General features: G+C 57.3%; 2 protein-coding genes across 2 annotated transcripts in view; both read right to left on the bottom strand.

Moving 5' to 3' along the window:
- MANF (mesencephalic astrocyte derived neurotrophic factor) overlaps window positions 1-2,988 on the bottom strand; it is a 6,750-nt gene extending 3,762 nt beyond the window's left edge. The window contains exon 1 of the mRNA XM_006909144.3: window positions 2,926-2,988. Coding sequence (XP_006909206.2) covers window positions 2,926-2,988 — 63 coding nt within the window. The remainder of the gene's footprint in view (window positions 1-2,925) is intronic.
- A 69-nt stretch (window positions 2,989-3,057) lies between these two features.
- Window positions 3,058-20,548, bottom strand: part of DOCK3 (dedicator of cytokinesis 3) — a 259,284-nt gene continuing 241,793 nt past the window's right edge. Inside the window, exons 44-52 of the mRNA XM_025044832.1 lie at window positions 20,019-20,102; window positions 19,782-19,898; window positions 17,385-17,506; window positions 16,158-16,296; window positions 15,522-15,669; window positions 10,261-10,379; window positions 9,099-9,186; window positions 4,675-4,757; window positions 3,058-3,929 (exon numbers count right to left, since the gene is read on the bottom strand). Of these exons, the coding sequence (XP_024900600.1) occupies window positions 3,420-3,929; window positions 4,675-4,757; window positions 9,099-9,186; window positions 10,261-10,379; window positions 15,522-15,669; window positions 16,158-16,296; window positions 17,385-17,506; window positions 19,782-19,898; window positions 20,019-20,102 (1,410 nt within the window). The 3' untranslated portion in view covers window positions 3,058-3,419. The remainder of the gene's footprint in view (window positions 3,930-4,674; window positions 4,758-9,098; window positions 9,187-10,260; window positions 10,380-15,521; window positions 15,670-16,157; window positions 16,297-17,384; window positions 17,507-19,781; window positions 19,899-20,018; window positions 20,103-20,548) is intronic.

Raw genomic sequence — 20,548 nt, 5'->3', positions numbered from 1 at the left:
GGCGGAAGCGGCCCGGCCGCCATCTTGGGTTAGGGCAGCGGCTGCGGCCGAAGCTGGGTCCCGCGGGTGCTGAGCTGTCCCGACTACTCCTGTTCTGGACCCAACGCCCGCCCAAGACAACCCGCGGACCACCCCCCCCGACCCAGGGCTACCGTTAGTGGCGGTCAGGGACTCCGTGGTCAGCCGCGACTCAGCAGGGCAGGCAGGGAGGGCGGCCGGCTGCCGGCAAGGTTTCGAGGTTTCTTTCTTTTCTTTTCTTTTTCTTTTTTTTACACCGTCACGTTGGCCGGGAAACCAGCCTTTGCGGAGTGTCTGCAGAGGCTCCGGCGTCTGCGAGACTTGCTACCCGTGACCAGAGTGACCCACAGCCCGGCGCCCACTGCTTGAACCCCGGGCGACCCGAGCCCGCTTGCACAAGTTGACAACTCGGCTGGAGGATCTGCCCTAGGAAGGGTTCGCCTCCGGGTGCCATCCTAGACCTCGGAAGCGCCCGGGGCCCCAGGGCGGGGTGCCGTGGCTAGCGATGAGAAGCATGCCGCCTGGCATTGGGTCGGGAGGGGTCCTAGGAGGTTTGTTTCCAGTCCTAGAGGAGTTCCCCATGTCCTCACAAGCTCCAGAAGCCTGACTGAGGTGGCTGGCCCGCCGCTTCCTGCGTCCCAGCTGAGCCCTCAGTCACCTGGCTGCCGGGGGGCCCTCCTGAGTAGTGTGCCGGCGATGAGAGGACAAGCATTGGAGCTTTTCTCTTTGGCTGCCCTCTTTTCAAGTGCAAAGCTTGGTTATCTGTCCGTGGAGGCAGGAAGTGGGAAAGGTTGGCTCTGTGCTCAGTGCAGAAAGGAGATTTCTCTGGGGTAAAAGGGCTTGGAGCCCAGCGACAAGGGGCGGAGAGGGGAACTTGTGCTGCTCCCATTCAGTGAATTCAGTGGGTCAGTATCAGGTATTCGTCTTTAATTCACATCACAGCAATCAAGGGAGTGGGGAAGGGGGAAATCAAGTGGCAGATATTTACATCTAAAAGTCACATACTTGTTGGATTTAGAACATGCTACCACAATATATACAGTAAAATACCTCTTGGGATACTAGTACAAATTTTTTTCTTTTAACTTTGCTTTCTGGTACAGGTAAGATCATTTTTGAACCACTTTTTTTTTTTTTTAAACATAAATACACAAAAGAAATGGTTAGAAGTTTTCTTATTTTAAATAAGCACAGAATGCCAGAGGTTAAAAACACATTTATAGGGCTGAATACCAATTGGACATCACACTCTATACATTTTTTGCTCAAATTCCTGTACAAATACACAGCATTCAAATAGATATTTACAAGTAAGCTTGAAAGAATGAAAATCAGTATTTCACAATCTCTTTCAGAGGATTCTCATCTCTGGCCTCCTGCTTCCTCTCAGACTGGCTGATTCTCCAACAAAAGGAATTTGGAATCTGTTCTTTTCGTCTAGTTAGGGAAATGGAGAGCGAAAACACAACCTGGCCCTCCTTGCCTACAGAAAGGCCAGAAGAACCCATACTGCTCTCCTTACCCTTCCGTACCACCAGGTGAAGGTAGATGTTCTTATGTGATGACTGCCTTGTCCAGGGATTGAGGTTCAGAAGGGCCCCCAAATCTAAAGATGCCTTCCTACCTAAGAATCAAATCTACAGCTAGCCCCCAACCCTCTAACACTTGTGAACACCAGTGGTCCAGGCCTGCGCCCCCGAGGTCGGGGCTGCCATGATTGACCCGCTTTGCCTGTAGTCATCCTTACAGTATCAGGAATGATCCACACTGGCACTAAATACCCACAGATGCCCCGAAGGTAATGTGGCCCTCCATCTTTCCTCACAGGTTACTTGCTGTCATTCCTGTTAAACAGCTGGTGTTTATTTACAAGAGCGAAACACCCTGACGATGGCCTCGTCTGTTTGGAAAGAAGGGCTCTGGGGAAGGGGTGGGGAGCTCAGGCCCAGGGCCCGACCGTGGAGGTCAGACAGGCCAGCAAACAGGGACAACACACCTGCTCAACAGGGAGAAGGCAGCCTTGTGACCATCGAAGTTGTGAACTCAAGCAAAAGAAGTCTGTGGAATAACCTAGAAACACCCTGGTAAAATACTATCACCTCCCCACCCTGTCCCCTCAATAAGAAACCAAGAGGAAAATCAGTGCCCTGACCTGGAAGATTCCTACAAAGTCTCCACTGCGCTCTGCCCAACAGACCGGGGCGGCTGGAGAAACTGCCCTCCCATCCGCTCTGAACCCTGAGTGGTGGTCCCCACGGCCTGGGGCAGGGGCCCTGCGCCTGGCCACTTGGTAGAGGATAATTCAGCCTGCGTGGTTCTCCTCTGGAAGAAGTTGCTTCCCGCCCTGCTTACCCAGGAGCTCGCTGAACCTGACCGTGAGTCCTCAGGGACTGGAAGCCTGGCTGGGCAGCCAACCCCACTGCTCAGAGGTAGTGCTGAAAATCCCTGATTCGGGCGCTGGGTGGCGCTTTCTGGCCACTTCAGAAACGTCAGGATTTCCGGCCCCTGCCACACCTCTGCCTCGCTTGACCAGCTCATCTGTCAACACGTGGCCGCCTGGGCCTTGGGAAGGAAGGTGGCGAGGGTTGTCCCTCTGGCTCCACATGCCCACTCGAGCCCGAGGATGGGCTGTAACCTCTGCAGATCCCTTCGCTGAGGGGGCTCCGGTAGGGCATGAGGTGTACCGAGTGGGAAGGAACGAATGGTCAGACGTGGAAGCGATGGAGGGAAGAATCCGAGACAGCTGGAGGCAGGACCGGCCGGTGGAAGCCTGGCAGTGCGCCCGGGCATGCAGTCAGGCCAGGTCACATGCCTGAGCGGGCAGGTGGGCCCAGCCAGCCCGTCAGTTGCATATTCCTGGACGAAAGAGTGGGCAGGTGGGCAGGCATTTGTGCAAAAACGGCTCACGGCCCCCTTGTTCGCCTGTGACATGTAGTCCACGTGGTCCACACAATCCCTGAATACAACCATGAGCTCTTCTGTCCACACAGCAAGAAAAGAGGTCCCGAGTGCAATTTCCATTCTTCTGTGCATCTCTACCCTGGAGGGAGGGCCCGGGCTCCTACCCTAGACCCTGCAAAGCTGCGAAGCGGTTCTGTCTGTGCAATATCTCCATCTAGCTCCACGTGGTCTGGAACTGCAGGAGGAAAACAGCATCTACTGCACAAAGGAAAGGAAAACACATAGAAATGGGAACACATGAAATGAAGAGAAGCCACAACCCTCATGCTGCTGCGGCCTCTGCGTGGCAGCACACAAGTTCACGGCAGTAGAACGCAGACTTGGGTGTTCTCTCCTGAGTGCCAGGCCTCTCTGGCTCCCTGGGGGCGACCTGCTTTTCAGACCTGCAATGGATGGGCCAGCTGCTCACTGAGGACGGTGTCCCGCCACCTCCCTGCCCCTCACTGCTCCCCTCGGCCGTGCTCCCAGGACGTGCGGGCCTGTTCTTCCTTGGCGCTCCCAGGAGGCAGTGAGGCCTTGCGGTGCAAGCCCCGGGGCCTGTCGGCCTCTTCGCGCAGCAGCACAGCCTCCTCATGCTCCAGGGCCGGCAGGCGGGGGTGGTAGGGCTTGGGTGGCAGCGCAGGTGGGTCCATGGGGTCCTGAGGGATGACACATCCTGGGGCTGAGTGGCTTCGGCAGGGCTGGACCTTGATGGAGTCCAGGACAGCGGACTCGGAGAGGCTGTAGTGGACAGGGAGGTAGGGGGCCTCGAGGTCTCCGTCAGCGTTCCAGGCCTGGCTTGGCATGGAGTCCATGGTGTCGGTTCGAGGCGGGGCCTCTGAGGAGTGCCCAAAGTTACTCTCACTCAAGGAGGACACGCCGCTGCTGGCACTGCCGGACAGCGTAGAGTTGCTGCCATCCAGGCCCGACTGGGGGCTGGTGGGGGAGGCTGGGATAGGGTGGAGAGGAGACTGCAAAAGAAAGCGTGGACAAGTTAGAGTCCCCTCCCTGGGCAGGTGGATGGTGGCCGTGGGATGGGACCAGAAGACTTCTTAGTGCACTTTACCGGAACCCTTGGCGACAGCGTGTTTTGATTTCTCAGCAGCAGTGCCCCCGCCCCGGCTCCCTCTTCCTCCAAGCCCATAGGGCCCCAGAATCACCCGCATTCATGGGCTAAAACATGGCCCTGCCTGGTTGCTGGCTTGTGTCCCCTGAAGCAAGGTGCCAGGCTGCTGGCTGTGGTCTGGGGTATGACAGAGGGGCTGGGTCGGCAGGCCAGCTGGGGAGGCCAGAAAGAAACTTAGTTGGCCACGGATCAGAAGAGTACTTCCTGTGGCTAAAATCTGTGGCAGAGTCAGTCTTTCCCACTTTGCTTTGGCGCCTGGGGCTTCTTGCTCTGACTGGACTCCAGCTTCAACTGTTCTGTGATCTCCCACGGGACCGGTTCTTCACTTCCCGAGCTGTGGCGTGCTGCCGTCTCGTGGTGTCCGCAGAGCCCCAGCCCCCTCTGCTTGTTGCCCTTGCATTCTGGGAGCGTGAAGCTGTGTCCAGGACCCCCTGTCCCCCCAACCCCCACTCTTACACACTGGCATCTGTGTCCCGAGCCAGCGCGTGGCTTCCTTCAGGCTGGGCTGTCCGGCCAGCGGGCAGGGCAGGGCTCTAGCTTCGATGAGACAGCTCGTCCCACAGCCTGGGGCTGGGGCTTCAGTACCTTACCTTGCGCAGGGTCCGGGCAGGGAGGGCCGGGGGCGTGTCACCCAGGGGGTGGTGGAAGGCGTCAAAGTGTAGGGAGTAATGACCTGCAAAGGGAACAGAACCACAGCCTCAGCTGGGGCCGCTCTGGACTGCACACCAGCCCGTCCTGCTGGGCCAACTGGGCAGATGTGGGAAGAGTATCCTGGTCCCCTCAGTACTGGAGGCCACAGAAAAACCTCTTTTCACTGATGTTCTCCAGAACACGGGCTGCTGCAGTAAAAGACACTCGCATTACACAGGAGGTCGTGTGTCAGAGCCCGTGAGGCAGGCTGCAGGCTGCAGGCAGTGGCAGGTCTCTGGCCCGCTGGGGGGCGATGGCAGTCCCGGTGTCTTCGGCTGTCCTGGAGGAGGGCTCACCGAGCTCCCTGCGTCCTCAGGAACCTCAGCGACCCTAGAGCCCAGCGGGATCCTTCCCTTGACGGGAGAGTTTTTCCTCGGCCGAGACAGCCTGGAGATGGGAGCCCCATCTTCTTGGCATGGGGGGCGGCTGCCCTCGCCCCTGCGCAGAGCCGAAGACCGGGGACTATCTGGGGGGCCCGCTGGCAGTCTTCTTACCATGCAGCAGGCTTCGGGGAGGCACTGCGGGGGGAGGCCAGGGGGCGCCCCATGTGGGCAGACAGGAAGGGCTGGGCCTCGCGGGCTCCACTATCCAGGCTCCAGCTGCTGGGGGCTGCTGGCGCCGCTGAAGGTGGAAACATGGCATGAAGGGAGCTACTTCTTGAGCCGCCCTCTGGGAGAAGCCCATCCTACAGCTCCGGGCTTCTCCAGGCGTGCACTATGTACCCGGCACATGTGGGATTGGTCTGCTGGCCCTGGGACAAAACATATTGGCCAAGCGAGACACTGGCCCTTAGGAAGGAGTGGCCAGGGACTGAAGCCGCTTAAGAAGATGGCAGCAGAGCGAGCTGATGTCTGAAGAGCACTTAGGATGAGGCCAGCCGAGAGAAAGTGCGGCGAGCAGCGAGCACCTGCAGCCTCCAGGGTTTGCTAGGAGGAGAAGAGAGAACAGAAGAGTGGGAAGAGGAGCGTGGGACAGGCTGACAAGACCGCGGGGACAGAGCGCGGGCCCCAGAGCTGCTCACAGTCAGAGTGGGGGGGCGGGGGAAGCAGGGAGCGAGACGCATGGGGCGCAGAGACTGCTCCTTCTAGGCTGCCGCGTGGCCAGGACCTGTCCCCTAAATTGGCCCCACAAAGGGCCTGTGTAGCGTACACGCTTTGCCGTTCCTGTCCCTTCAGCGCCCATTGGCTGGGGGTGGGCCGCACGGCGCTTCTCTGGGCCGGGGCTGGTATTCCCAGTGCCTACCGGAGGGAAGTGTGCGAAGCCCAGGAGTCGTGGCCAGTGGCCGAGTCCACCTGGATCAGCCGCTTCCTGGGGGGAGGTTGGGCTGTGCAGCCCGTGGGCGCTTTAGGGAATGTGGAGAGGCCCTGTTCCTGGCATCCACATGCCATGGATGTAGGGCTGAGTGGGACCTGGACAAAGGGAGGAATCCAGTGCCAGAATGCCAGCCCCTCAGCCACAGCTGGGGTGAGCGACTTCGCGGGAGGGGAGGGGAAGGGAGAGGAGGAATGGCTGGACCTCAGGTCGAGGATACCACTGAGGAGCAGCAGGGGACATGCACATCCTGTTGGCCAGCTCCTCCTGGAGAACAAATACCTCCGAGGAGAAGAAACATGCCCTTTCTCTGAGGGAGGCAGCCAAGCGCCATCTCCCTTTTGGGTTGTTGGCAGCAGAGAGGAGGCTCACAGTCCAGGGGGCCTGCTCGCTGGCTCCCTTAGTGAAAGGCAGTCTCAGTGAAAGCGAGCCTGAGGAGGCTGGGGTTCAGGTTCTTCCTGCTCCAGTACTAAGCGGGCGATGCCAGGGCCTAATGGGTCCTGAGAAGCTCTGGGAGGGAAGGAGCTGGAGCTTAGCCTTCAAGGAGGATGTGGCAAGAGGGGCTGGGCTCCAGGTGGTCCAGGGACAAGGTGATGTCCATTCTCTTCTTCCTTGTCGGTCAGGAAATGGTGTGGGCTTGCAGGGGAACCTAGCCTAGAACCCCACTATGCAAGCAGCCTCAGGCCTAAGGAGGACTGCTGTCCCTGGGATGGGTGATGGCTGGTGGCAGGAGGGAGGGTATGGCAGTGACTGGGTGGGGCAGGCACTCAAATGACGCCTGGAAGGAGGACAGATTTCTGAATCTGATGAACATCGGGTGGATTCCACCGGAAGGCCCTCTCAGAGGATCTGGGTGACCCCAAGAACAGGACAGGCCCGTCCCCACACAGGCTCTCCCTGAGGTGCGGCACGAGCTTCCTAGTTGGTCCTCAGCACTGAAGCTCCCTCTCCACAAAAGGAAAACTTTCGTCTCCATAAAAAGCCACCAAATTTCATAGAAGCAGCAGCCTAGAGCTGGGTCTGGGCAGCTTCCCCAAAGGGTTCTGACAGCCCAAGACCTCACGTGCACACCTAGGCATCAGAAGAATTGAGGGGTCGCACGAAGTCCACCCACAGGGGCCCAAAGGAACTCGCAGCCAGGAAGGCGACGGGGGAAGAAAGCCGGCAAGGCTGCAGCGGCTTACAAGGGTTGACCGCCTCAGCCGCTCCACATGACCAGAAACCAATGAGCTTGCCCCGACGTGGGTGAGCAGTGATGCCAGCGGACCAGTGCCCTGGGGCTGGTGGGAAATCTAAGATGGAGTGACTTCTCCTAGAAGAGGGGCAATCCCCACAGTGACCCCGTTTCTTTCTCTGTGTCACCAGCAGTCCAGCACTGGCCTGAGGTCCCCAGTGTACAGTCTATAGCCCCACAAAGAAAGCTATCTGCAAGTGAGCAGTGGAGTCCTCACGGGATTCAGGATCCTGGTGACGAGCATGTACAGCTCCGGCCCTGGAGGGCCCAGGCAGGGACTTAGGGAGTAATTACTCTGGCTTGTGTTCCCACCAGGCGAGAGCTGGCCTTGCGGCGTGGACACGCTTGCTCTGGGCTCAGCCTCTTCTGTGACGACCTGTTCTCCTCCCCATGCCTTGGGAAGGTGTGTCCAGCCTCTTGCTACAGCCTGGTCCAAGGCCCGAAGCTCTTCTGCGTCTGGCTGGTGCAAGGTCTCCGTCTGGCCACTCAGCCATTTGATCTCTGAGCCCACCTGTGCTCTTGGCTGGTTCTGAGATTATTCCACATCTCAAGTGAAGAAAAGCCACTGTGGATTCTGGCCCTCGAGGCCAAAGGGGCACTCTGATTTGGGGTCCAGGTGCAGGGCTCCAGGTAAGCCACACATTTTGGGGATGTGCAGCCTTGAGGCTAGGACAGCATCTTCAGCCAGAATCTCCATGCCCTTTGTGGTTGGGCACCCAGGGCTGGCACCTACCAGGCACTGAGGTTGTGGATCCGATATCTGGTGTCCTTAGAGAGGACACAAGCATGTCCTCCATGATGAGCGCGGGAGGAACAATGACAGTGGGGACAGCAGACAGCATTTAATGAGATGTAATGACGAAAGATGACGTCTTTGAAGGGATGTGTTCTGATGGGATGGCGGGTCATATTGTTGGGGACTGAGTGTGCCATAACCTCCAAGAGATGGAGGAGAGGAGAGGGGAGGGGAACCCACAGAGATGGGCTGACGTGGGGCCAGGTTCTGTGTGGCAGACGGGCTCAGCAGAGTCCCCTCTGTGTGAAAACTAACTCGGGCCTTCCCGTCTGGGGCTCTAGGCCAGGGTCACATGGGTCCGAGCCTGGTTCTTCCATCAGCTGCTGGAGCAGAACACAGAACAGAAGTCCACTATCTAAGCAGCCTCTGTTCTAGGGACTTCCCAGGCTCATGGTATAGTTGATGGGATGGCAATGTGCAAGATGGACTCCACAGCTGTTGGCCAGAGTGGCTACAGGGGGACTGGCCTCCCTCAGGGTACCCGGGCTCCCCTTGGAGAGGACTGTCCCTGGGAAATTCACTTTGCTACCGCCTGCCTTTCCCACTCTTCTCAGGGCTTGCTTGGCCTCAGGCCTATTCCGAGCAATGAGGAGCGGGCCCTGAGGGCCCATGCTGAGAGGGATCAAAGGGGCTACAAGACCTGCCAAATTTGGAGGTGCCCAGGATAGTGGTTATAGTGGTTACTCTCAATTAGCACACAGCAGCCTGAGTTTCCATTAGGGTAGGCTCAGGGCAGATGGCAGCAGGGGCCTCTCTGAGGTGAGCTCTGGGGAGGGAGAGATACAAACCAACATGATCCCAACCCCAGCACCAAGCCAGACGTGGGAGAAACGGTGAGCACAGGACTTGGTCAGGACCCTGGACAGAGATAGGCCTGGGGTGTGGCTTGGCCTTGGCCAATCAGTGCTCAGGGACAAAGAGTCAGATGCTCAGTCGGATGAGGACACACATGGGAGAAGGCCACCTGGGAAGGGGAACAATACCTTTTTCAGCCACAGAGAGATTGGGGTCACTGCAGGGTTTGCAGGCTCCGACCACTTGCTGGAACAGGGCTCGCTGGAAATTTGGCAGCTGAGGGAAAGAAAAACGTTGAAGAGGGTGAAAATCACCAGGTACACCTGGGGCAGGGGTGGGGGTGGGGATGCTGTGGGCCGCAGGAGCCAGGACGATCCAAAATCAGCCCTGGCATGGCTTCCGCTGCGAAGGCCAGACTGGCCGCAGGAGGGCTGCCACACGCAACGCCCGACGCAGCACCCTCCGGTGTCTGGTGAGGCTCCGGGCTGTGTCATGCGTGGCCAAGGAAAAGGGCACAGGCACCTGAGGGTACCCTAACTGCATCTTTGTGTCCTGCCAGGGAGACACACTGGCAGAAAGGATTTAGGGACCCCTTTCACCCGTGTGCTGGCAAGTTTAGCCCCACAGGCCCACGTTGGCACTGAGGGTGGGGAAGGGCGGCGCTCAAGCCTAGAGTCGCAGACAGGGCCCACTGTTTTGGTGGGCAGCTGCCAAGTAGACCTGCTCCCTCCACCTGGCAGGGCTGATCAGGTACAGGGAGGTACCACGGAGAAACTCCTGGCACTCTGGGACCAGGCGACAGTTGCTTAGAGGTGACTTTCACTAACTCTGATGGAAGGACAGGGAAGATTAGGTAGGGGGAGGGGTTCATCCCTGTAGCCGCTCTCCAAAGCCTTCGGCAGGGTATTTGGAGAGCTGTGTAAATGGTGTGCAGAGCAGTCTTTGCAGGTAGTGAGGGGCTTCGGCTGGATGGACAGGAGGCCAGTGAGGATGCCCTTCACCTGCACAGGGAGAAGGCCGCCCTCTGCTTCCTCTGCTGCCTTTTCGGAACAGGAAAGAACCAATTTCCTCTGCCAGACTCTTTAGGGATGAGTTCAAGAGGCTGAAGGGCAGACAGCCACATCAGCAATGGTGGTTCCAACCCTGCCACCATCTACCCTCGCCGCACTCTGGGTTGCTGGTCCTCAGATTCACTGCAGTCCCCACCCAGGAGCCCGGTAGCCTTCTGAGGGTCTTACGGCAGAACGAGGAAGGCATGGAGGGCAATGCGGAAAGCCTAGCAAGTGCAGTGAGGGGCGCCTAGGCCAACATACTGGCGGCAGGGGATAGTCAGTGGGCAGCATGTACTACCTGTCCATTCTCCAGGATGGCTGCTGGATACATGGCACTGCTCGGACGGTCCCGATGCGTGGGCAGCAGCAACATCATTTCCCGGGCATGGCGGTACTTATCTGGCAGAGAGGGAGAGCCTGTAACCAAGTGAGAACAATCACGCACAGATGACAAGCCACGAATGGAGCGCCCAGTGGGCAAGCATCCTTGGGGCCAGGGAACCAGGGTAGGTGTCCCCTTGCAGTTGGGCCAGGATGAACGCAGCAAGCACAAGAGAATGAAGCAGAGTCTGATGGTTAGATGGTGCTGGGGGCTGCACCTCGCATCCCAGCCGAGGCGGATATGCTGGGGCGAGGTGGACCCACTGAAGGACGCCCTCTCCATGCTCAAATGAGAGTTGGAAGTCTGGAGCTGGGTGCCTAGAGGCCCCTGCACCCAGCAGTCTTGGGAGATGGGTGTGGCCTGGATGCCGGGTCCTCTCGGGGGCTTCGACATGGTTACAGGCCGGCTTTCAATGGAGCCATCGCACAAAGACAGACATGAGGATAACACAGCGGCATGGTCTTCACTCGACACCCCGTGTCTCCACACACTTACCTTCTGCAGACACCACTGGCTTTCCACAGCCAGCCCCCAGCACCTCTCCCCGGGGGTTCCCCCCAGCGTCTGGCCCCTGCCCTCCTGGCCATCCTCCTGCAGCCCTGGAGCCAGACTGGGTGGGCACCCAGGGCCCTGCACCAGGTGGCTCTCCAGGGCCTCTTACTCTGAGACTTGCCCTTCGGGGAACTCGGGGTCCTGGGACTAGTCTGGGAGTTGTGGGGCTTTAACCCAGGCTCTCACGTTAACTCGGTTTATGCTCTTCTCTCGTGAGGCCTTCTCGGTGACCTCCTCTGGCCTAAGGGGCTGTTACGGAGGCCAGACCACTTCCAATGTGGTGTGGCCAGTCCCCACTGACGCACGCCATAGCTGTAGGCTCTGGAACCTGTCCACCCCGGCCCTCAAGGGGACCTCCCACAGAGGTAGTGGATAACGTGCTGGCTTTCCTCGGGGACGGATAGTTTGGAAGGCCCTCCAACTGTGTACCACGAGTGCCAGACACCAGCCTGTCCGCAGAAACTAGCGGGGTCTTCTGCACCCCTCATGGGGGGTTACCGAGACCCCAGTGCCCACTGGGAGCCTCTGGCCGCCCCAGGTGGTTGAAAGCCCTCTCTGCGGGTGCTCTCGGTGAAGCTGGAGCGCTGAGACCATAGAAGGGCTCCCTCTGGGAGCTGACCTGCAGCCCTGGCGGCTCTGTGTCCCTGACACCCAGGGTCTCTAGGGCCGGCCTTCGCGTGTGCGGTGGAGGCGCCGCAGGGCCGTGCCTGAGAAGGTCTGTAGCGGGCATGCCCCAGCGGTCTCTGGAAAATTCCTTTCGTACTCAATGTAGTCCAAGAAGATGAGGCTTAAATACCTTAAGAAGCTGGTATGATAAAAACCTATAATGTAGTTATTTCTGGAGACTTCTTCCAAGGGGGTCTGAGCAATCCTATTTGGAGAACTCCAGGGCTGGCTTTAAGATCTGGTCTTAAAAGTATCCATCATTGATAAAGGAATGAGTGAAGTATGCTTTTTGGAAAAGCTAGGCCTAAATTATTACTATTTGGTGATTTTTCACTGATTTCAGTGTTTTGTTACAGAATTTGTGCTCTGAGGCTATCTCAAGAAGATGGCTGTGTGGAGAAAAATGAAGAAGAGAGCCTAATCCCACTGATTTCTGTGGTGCCTTTCCAGCACGAAAGTTCCCAAACCCTGCCAGCCACAGTGTGCACAGAAGACACACAGCATCTCTACACCGACTCGGCCACATCAGACTCCCATCCACTACCCACTGCTCACCGGGTCAGCAGTTGGAACGCCGTATGCTGCCTTTTTCAGGCTGGCCGGGGGCCCTGACCTCACGGAGCTCACAGCCTCGTTCACCAGGCCGGCCCCAGATTTGCGCACTCAACATCCTGATACACGCTGAGGGGCTAGGGGGCAGGGCAGCAGTCTGCAGGCACGGGGTGCCACTGAGGATGTGTGTCTGTGTTGCAGAGGTCCCTGTGGTGCTAATCCGGAGGGGTGCTCTGTGCTACCACTAAATTTCCCAGCTCCACCACCTCACTTCCCTCCCGTTGCCCTCTGGCCTGGGCAGCCAATCCCATGGTAGGAAACTGATGGCTGCTTTTCAAGAAAACATTAAAACTGTTTTTAAATGGACACAAAGGCTTTTGTTTCACAGGACATCAGAACTGCTTGGGCTGCAGTCTGGTAAACCCCAGGGAGGCTAAGCCCCAGCACAGCTGGGTTATTCAGGGAGGCCCAGGCACAGTTCCCACGTTTCCTAGGTCCTGATCAGTCCTTGACCACCAGGGGGAGCTGCTGACTTGCAAGAGTTTGTGCCTTGCAGGCGGTTTAGCCTGAAGGTTTCCAAAGCAACGTGGACCGCAGCAGAGAGCGTCAGCGGGCATGGCGAGGAAGGCCACTGGTGTCACGGCCACTCTGGGGAGTGGGGGAAGTGACTCCAATGTGAAGGAGTCTCCAGAACACCTGCTTCATGAAAGCCTTCCTCTCACCCATAGCCCCCGACATAAACCCCCAGCGAGGGGACTGCCCTTCCCCCTGCTCCCCCAGTGCGTCTACCACCGTATTTACGGCAGTCTTCCTCTGTGACGCTGGGTCGGGCTTCTATGTCCTCTCACAGGGCCCGTCACTGTGCCTGGTACCTGCCGGGCCTGTGGTTTTCTCCAGATGGGCCTGCACACAGATGTGGCAGCCTAGAAATAACTTCCTGCTCTTTCTTAATTGCCCTGTCCTTATCACCATCCTCTACGTTGGGCCCAATTCTATTTAACCATTTTGTTTACTTCTGTACTTGATGTCTACTCCAGGAAGGGAAGCGGCCTCTCTCAGCCTTTCTCTACAAGGTATTGTGGAACTTGGCCATTGTGATAGCTTGTCTCTAGAGACGGTGACTATGAATGCCTTGCCTCTCAAAACGCACAAGCCACTTCTCACACAAAGCAGAGTCTCATTCCCCACCCTGGTACCTGGGTTGGCCTTAGTGACTAGCTGACAACAGAATGTGCCAAAAGGGACATTCTGAGGCTTCCAGGCTGGGCAATAAGAAGCCTTGTAGCTTCTGCTGGGGGCTCTTGGAATGCTTTCTTTGGGGAAATCATCAGCATGCTGTGAGAGCCTGAGCTACACAGAAAGGCCGTATGCAGGACTCAGGCTGACAGCCTCTCAACTGGCACCATGTGACAGAACCACCTTGGATGTCCAGCCTAGTCGAGCCTCTGGATGACCCCAGCTCCAACTGCCATCCGGCTGCCAGCTGATGAGAGACTGCAGTGAACTGCTCGGTGACCCCTGTCACCCCACCGGACCGTGGGCCATGATAACGAATGGTTGGTTTAAGCTGCTAAGTCTGGGGGTGGTTTATTATGTAGCAATAGCTAGCCAAGGCATCGGGGAGGGACTACCTCTAAACGGGGAGAAAACAACTTCTCTGTTCAACTCTGGTGGCGCAAGAGCCACGCAGATCCGTCACCAAGCCCTTGGAAAAGCGTGACGAGTGAACAGATCGGCAAGCGGTTAGCGGAAGGACAGAGGTGGGGACAGCCAGCCTGCAAGGTCCCTGACGGGGTCTCTGTTCTCTCCAGGGCACAGCCTAGAAGTGTCCTAACAATGTCAGAGGGGAATCGCGCTACACCGTCCATCTTTTGTGGCCTGATTTTATCAATGGTTATGGTTTAGAGAGCGTCTTCAGCAAGAATACGCGGATCCAGACTCATACATGGCTGAGTACGTCTTGTGTTCGGGTTAGGGAAAAGAACCATGCGATTCATCACAAACTTTGTTTCCGCAGCCCTATTCAGGAGTTTACTCCAGGACACTGCGAACGCTGCCTCCGCTGCCGCGTTCGTGGCTCACCTCACAGGGTTCCCTTCCCTTTCGCTCCTACAGCCATCTTTTGTCACACGAATCTCTAAAACACAAATCCCTGTTTCTTCTTTATGTGTACAGCCTTCACATGTTGACGAATTTCCAACAAGCACCCACTGGCTGGTGCATCGTCTTCTCTAGTCCTAGCAGGGTCTGCTCCCGAATGCGGCACCCTTCCCGAGGGCCACGGTCCATGCCGGGAAGGCAACCACCGCTGTGGAACGGGCAGCACACTGACAGCTGGCGCGTGTGAGAACCTGTACTCCAAACTCCATTTGGCCATGAACAGGCTAGACGGCCTCAAGCCCCTCTCCCTGGCCCTGTCTCCCCCACCGGAAGTGAGGGGTCGGGCTGACCGCCTCCAGTGAGTCTGGACTGGGCCGGAGCAACCTTACCCCGCACCTGCTGAGGCTCTTCCCGTGGGCTCCCGCCTCTCTATCGCTTTACCCTGTTCCCTCCATCACTCCTCTGAGGTTTTTTTCTTAATGACCCTTCATGTCACCAGCGGGTGCTGTTTCTCTTTGTCTCCATAATAATCAGAACAAAAAGACCTCATCCCTCTGAAGCCTGGAAGCAGCCGCCAGTGGCCAGCTGGCAAGCTCCGAGCACCCGCTTCCGCGGCAATCCTGCACGGCCAACCCTGGCTGCGCTCGGGCTCAGGTGCCACGGCTAATTTCCACCCCACTGCACATGTTTCCCTCTGAAAGAACAGAATCAAACCTCACTGCAGGAACTGGGATCAGAATGTGAAAAAGACGCTGGCTCTCAGAGAACAATGTTTAGCCAACTGAATTAGAAAGTAAGCAAAATCTGGCCAAGTAAATAGCTTTTTACAGAGCCTCCTCTCCTGATTAAGCCTTTCCTAACCGAACAGGTATTTTTGGTTGTTGATACTGTTTAGAATAACATTTTCCAGGGTTAATTTTAGCTTTCAAATTTAATTTTAATACTTTGCCATGATGCTCGATACCTAAAGACCCACTGTTGCCTTAACTTTGATCTTTATTCTCGCGAACATTTCAATGGAAAAGAACTGAGCCTTCTCCTAGGCTGTGCCCTCTTGCTGAGGTGGAGAGGTGACCATTGGCGACCCTGGCGTCAGTACAGCTGTGACCACTACTCAGAACAGGGCCTGACGCCAGCCTGAGAGAGGTCTGGAGGCAGAGGCCTTCAAGTCCTTGCCGCTGAGAGCACAGGTGAGCACGCTCTAAGTCACAAGGTCGCTTTCAAAGACAGAGCCACACATGAGAGGACAAGTGGGGCCCACGAGGCCCTTCCTTGTCCCTTCTGCAAGCAGCGCCCTGTATCCTTACCTCGGGCACTGGAAGGGGCAGAGGTAATCATCTGGGATGGTGCTGAGTGAGTGGAACTCAGGCTGGAGGAAGAAGGGCTTGCCTGGGACGAGGACAGAACAGAGACATTCGTGACCGAGCCCTGGTACCTGGGGTTGGGATACGCGAGCTGCAAAGGGAGAGAAATCAGCAGGAGAGAGGTCTGAATCGCCAGGGCTGTAGGACTGGCCTAGACTTGGCTTCTTCACGCCATGAGGTGCCCAGACCTGGCATCTGATGCTGTACTCTGGGTCCTGATGGAGGCCAGGCTAATAATGGCCGGCACTAAAGGTCACCCACACCACCCACGGAGCAGGGCTGTTGGATTCTGGTGGGGGTGCCCATGGAGGGAGCAGGACTTCACCACTAGAAATGCCAGGCAGGAGGGCAATGAGGCAGAGGGTGTTTCCCACGGGATCTGTGGGAGCGGCCAGCACTGAAGCTGGGTTTCCTTCTTGGGCAATATGGCCTGGGAGCTGTGGCCTGGATGCGGTAGGGGAAGGCAGTGTTGCTGGAGAACTAGGCAGAGACGTCGACCCTCAGACCAGACCAGCCAGCGGAGAGGTGAGTCCTCCAGGGACAGTATCCCGGCCCACTCTCCTGGGACAGCTCCGATACCTGCATGTGGTGGTACAGGTCCTCGGGGGCCTCGCCCATGGAGCTGTCGCCCAGCATCACCACATTTCCCGCTTCGCTAGATGCATGTGAGGACAGAGAGGATGACGAATGGCGGCCTGTGCCCATCAAGTTCACGGGGCTGGGAGAGAGTGGGAGACAGGCAGGGGTCAGGGCTGGAGCGGAGGTTCCACAGCTAACACTCATCTCCGCCTGGGGCCTGGAGACGTCCTGAACGCCCCCTGCCGCTCAGGGCCCTGGTCTGGCAGGTCGAATGGCAGGCTGGCATGGCCTCTACCTGGAGCTGGCTATGGCCACTCAGTCTGATGACATCAGCCCTTTCTTAGGCAGGAGGAATGAAAGAGACACTGAAATGGGGCATGGATCCGAGGTCCCCCTGCCATGGATGTTAACCTGAGCCGGTGCCCACCCTCTGCTGGGACCTGCTCCTTGGTCAGGGGTGTCTTCCCGGCAGGAGGAAGCTACCAAAACAGCCAGCTGTGAACCACCTCTGGGCTTCCTTCCACGCCTGTGGCCCCACGCCTGCCAGCAGCCCTCCTCGCCCGTTCACCCCTTCTCATTTGCTGAGTGCCTGCTCTGTGCTGACTTGCTGCTCACACCGGAAAAGAAAGCCGAGCGAGGGGCTCCCCTCTGGCCTGGCCTTCCTGTTCTAGGCCCTCGAGCATCTTCAGCAGAGCGCAGGCAGACCAAAACTCCTGGGTTCGGTACAGCCACACCTCGATGTCCCCAGCACTGTGCTGTTCTCTTCCAAAAAACCAACTGTGATCCTCATTCCTCCTGGGATCAAGTCCAAAGGCCTGAATGAATGAGGCCCATTCGGAGCTGGTCCTGGCCCCCCAACACCCCTCCTCCCGGATTCCTGCCCTTCAGACACTTGGTTCTGCTTGCGGTGCTGACCAGACTGGCTTGTTCGCACCTTGAGGCATCTGCACGTGTCACTTTGCCTGGATCTTGCTCTGTCACCTTCCTAACCCCCACTCTTTTATGTCTAGCAAACTTCTACTCATCCTTTAAGATTTACCCCAAACGCCCCCTCCTCCCATAATACCATGTACACTCCTCTGTCACCCAGGATGGCTGGATGCAGAGCGTGGGTCCTGGTGCACACGGGTGAGAGGGTGTGTGAGTGAGCACACACTTGCTTGCTCTGACCTCTGCCCTTCAGACTTACCTCTGTGGAGGGGACCCTCCCCAGCCCTGAGGCCGTACCTGTGCCGGTGGGTCATCTTGATGCTCTCAGGGCTCATGGGACTGTGGGATGCTAGGACATTCCCCCGGGGGGTGCTGGTGCCTGAACATGCAGGACTTAGCTTGTCCAAACCCGGAAACTCCTGTTGAGAAATGAATGTCCCTTCATCAGAGAATAAACAGCAAAGTAAGTGAAATCTGAGAGGAAAGAATAGGCCGGTGGTAGAAACATAAAATTTAAAAAAATCACATCCTGTGGGTTGTACTGGAACTGCTGTCTTCTTTGGGGCAATGACCCCTTCACGACTAAAATATTCTCCTAACCACAGTGGAGCCCAGACCAGAGGCCAGGAGGCCTGAGGTTGACCCCACGGAGAACACATCTGGAATAGGCTGAAGTTGGTCTGAGTTCACGATGTGAATTCATCCGAGTGTGTCACCAGGCTTCCTCTCTACGGAATAAGTAGAACAGCGGCTCGGAGCAGGAGAGAGAGAGCTGATGATCAGCTGTCAGCCAGTGGGCGCCTCTTACATAAGGACTGGCCTTGGGTTTTATTGGATTGCTAAATGGACCAGCTCTTAGTGACCTGGGTTAAGTTGTCTGTGACACAGTTTATGAGGAGATAGGACACAAAATCCTGATGTAAGTAATTGAAAAACAGCACAGTCCTATTTTAGCATAATTAAATTCTTATTAAGTATATAGACAGCTTGGCAGAAACTTTTGATCCCAAACTCTCCTGGGTGACAGCACATTGGTCTGTGTCCCTATTTGTGACTCTGTCCAGGTGTCCTCGAGTCCTTCCCAGCGTGGGGGCTCTAAGTCCACGGGGGGGATTTCTGAGGTTGGCCAGAAGCGGCAGCAGCTTTTTTATCTGCTTCTTCCACAGCAGGCTGAAGGCTGAAGTGTGCTTCTGCAGCTGGAGAGGACACCGCCCTGTGCGCCCCAGACACCTCGATAAATGTGGGCGAGCATTTTGTGCTTGTGACATGACAGCCTGCATGGCAGAGAATGCCCTCCACCCTGCCCTCCCCACCCCCCAGTGGCCAGGTTCTGGACGGCCCGGGTCACCTTCCGTGATGGAGAAAACCCGCCAAGCTGGCAGAAGACAGAGTGAATGAGATGTGACAGAACACCCATCAGACTGAGTGACGCAACCCAAGTTCTTACTAAACGGACAACCTCGTTTTAAGGGGGAAACATAAAAGACTCTCCGCACGTTCTGCCGTGAAGTACCAGGAGGGAGTCGTTAGGGAAAGGCATCCCGGGCTCTGTGGCCTTTGCTCTGGAGGCGCGCCCACTTCTCAGACCACAGACACACTTTTTTCTCTTTTCACATTCCACGCTGTCCACCCTTGCGCAGGAACAGGCCAAGACCTGCACTGAGGGCTGGAGACGACCAGAATGTCCAGCCTTCAAGTACAAGGCAAATCGATCCCAACAGGTCGGGCCCACCGAGCCCGAGTGGTCCAGCTTCCTCAGGGCCTCTGTGGCCAGTGATGGCCCCTGAAGGGGCACTTGTCATTCACAATGGCCGTGGCCAACCCTGACCAGCTCTATGTCCCTTGCCTCCCTGCCACTTCCGCCTCCCGGTCCTGGGTCATGGGAAGATGGCAGCAGGTGCCCGGGCTCATGCGCTTGGAGATCTGGCAGCCTGTTTAGCAGGAAGGCTTCTCTAGACAACGTCTGGAGTCAGCCCCGCGGTTGAAAATGAGGTGAGGGTCTGTGAACAGGGGTTTAAGACCACCTGAACCCCATCCTCAGCCAGCAGACATTCTCTTTAAGACCCCGAAGTTAAATTAGTCTGGGAACACAGGGCCTGCTTGTTTGTTTGTGTGGATAAGCCCTCGGGCCAAACCTTGCCATGAAGGCCCAAGAGCCAGGCCACAGTCAGGGGGACCTTCTGGGTCCTGAGCCAGCCCCAGAACCTGCCTGACTCCCCTGAGGCTCCCTCAGATGCGCGCCTGGGTGGAGACATGCTGAAGGAAGAGAGGGAGAGGGAAGGCAGGGAGCTAGAGGGGAAGGGTGAAGACAGGGAAGAGAGAGGGTGGAGGGGAGGAAGATGGTGGGGGGAGAGCGCGGTGGGCAGAGCGGGCTGGCTTGGGCCTTGCCTTACCTCTTTAGGTTCTTGGGATGAAAAATACCTCTAGAGAGGTCTCTACATGTGGGCCCCACACCTCAGCTCTTCTCCTCCGCATACGAGAACCTCTCCTCACCGCACAGTACCCTGAGAAAATGCTCTCTGCCCTTGACTCTAACTCCTCCCTAGGAAGGGAGTGAAAGAGGGGGTCCTGATGGAACACCCACGTCTGCAGTGGAGACAGCTTTCCCGTCACCCCACCCCCACTCTCTGTTCGCTTGTTGCACAGGTCTGGGGCGACTACACCTGTGGCAGGGGCAGGGAGGGACCAGCTTACGTGGTAGAGACTGGCCCGCATCATCTGGAACTGATCGATCAGCTTCTTATGCAGAGGCCGCATTTCTGGGTGCACAAACTTCTCATGAACTGCCAGCCCGACTCCAAGGACATGGACCTATTAGGTGACAGACAGGCCACTCTGTCAGCTAGGGGGAAGCCCTTGAGAACTGTGGCCATCCTGTGGTGCACGGCCTTTCCCTCCTGGCCCCTGGCTTCTAGGCCCAGCAAGACATACCTGCTCCTGCATGAGCTCCTTGAGCTGGGCGATCTTCTCGGCATCTCCGGGGTGCTTGGTGATGTAATCCTTATCAAAGAAGGCCTGGGAAAGGGAAGGCCGGGTCAGGAAGACCCTTCCCGGGACTATTACTTAGATGGGGCCCAGGGAGCCACCTGAAAGGCCGCTGGGCTGCCTCCTCACAGGTACACACACCAATGCACCTCTAGTCAACGAGCCGCCTACAATCACAGGTGTGTTTTTTGTGTCTAAGAAGTGCTGATGGTGGCCAAGTCATCTAAGCCTGGATGCTAGTCCCAGTCCTTCGTGGAGCCTGGATGGCCTGGGCGGGGCAGGCAGGGCTGGTGGCCAGGGGTGGGGTGAGGGTCTTAGCCAGCCCGCCTTTCACTTCCTGTGAAGGACTGGGCTCCAGGGCTCCTCTTGGAGGCCACCTAACATCCCACCATGATTGGACAGACTGCCCATCTGGCAGAGTCAAGAATGAAAAGACAGACCCCCTCCCCCCCACATGCACGCACAGCTGGGCCGCA

The sequence above is a fragment of the Pteropus alecto genome, unplaced genomic scaffold (assembly GCF_000325575.1).
Source record: "Pteropus alecto unplaced genomic scaffold, ASM32557v1 scaffold53, whole genome shotgun sequence".
In the NCBI taxonomy this organism is placed as follows: Eukaryota; Metazoa; Chordata; class Mammalia; order Chiroptera; family Pteropodidae; genus Pteropus; species Pteropus alecto.
This window is presented reverse-complemented; position numbering and strand designations above follow the sequence as displayed.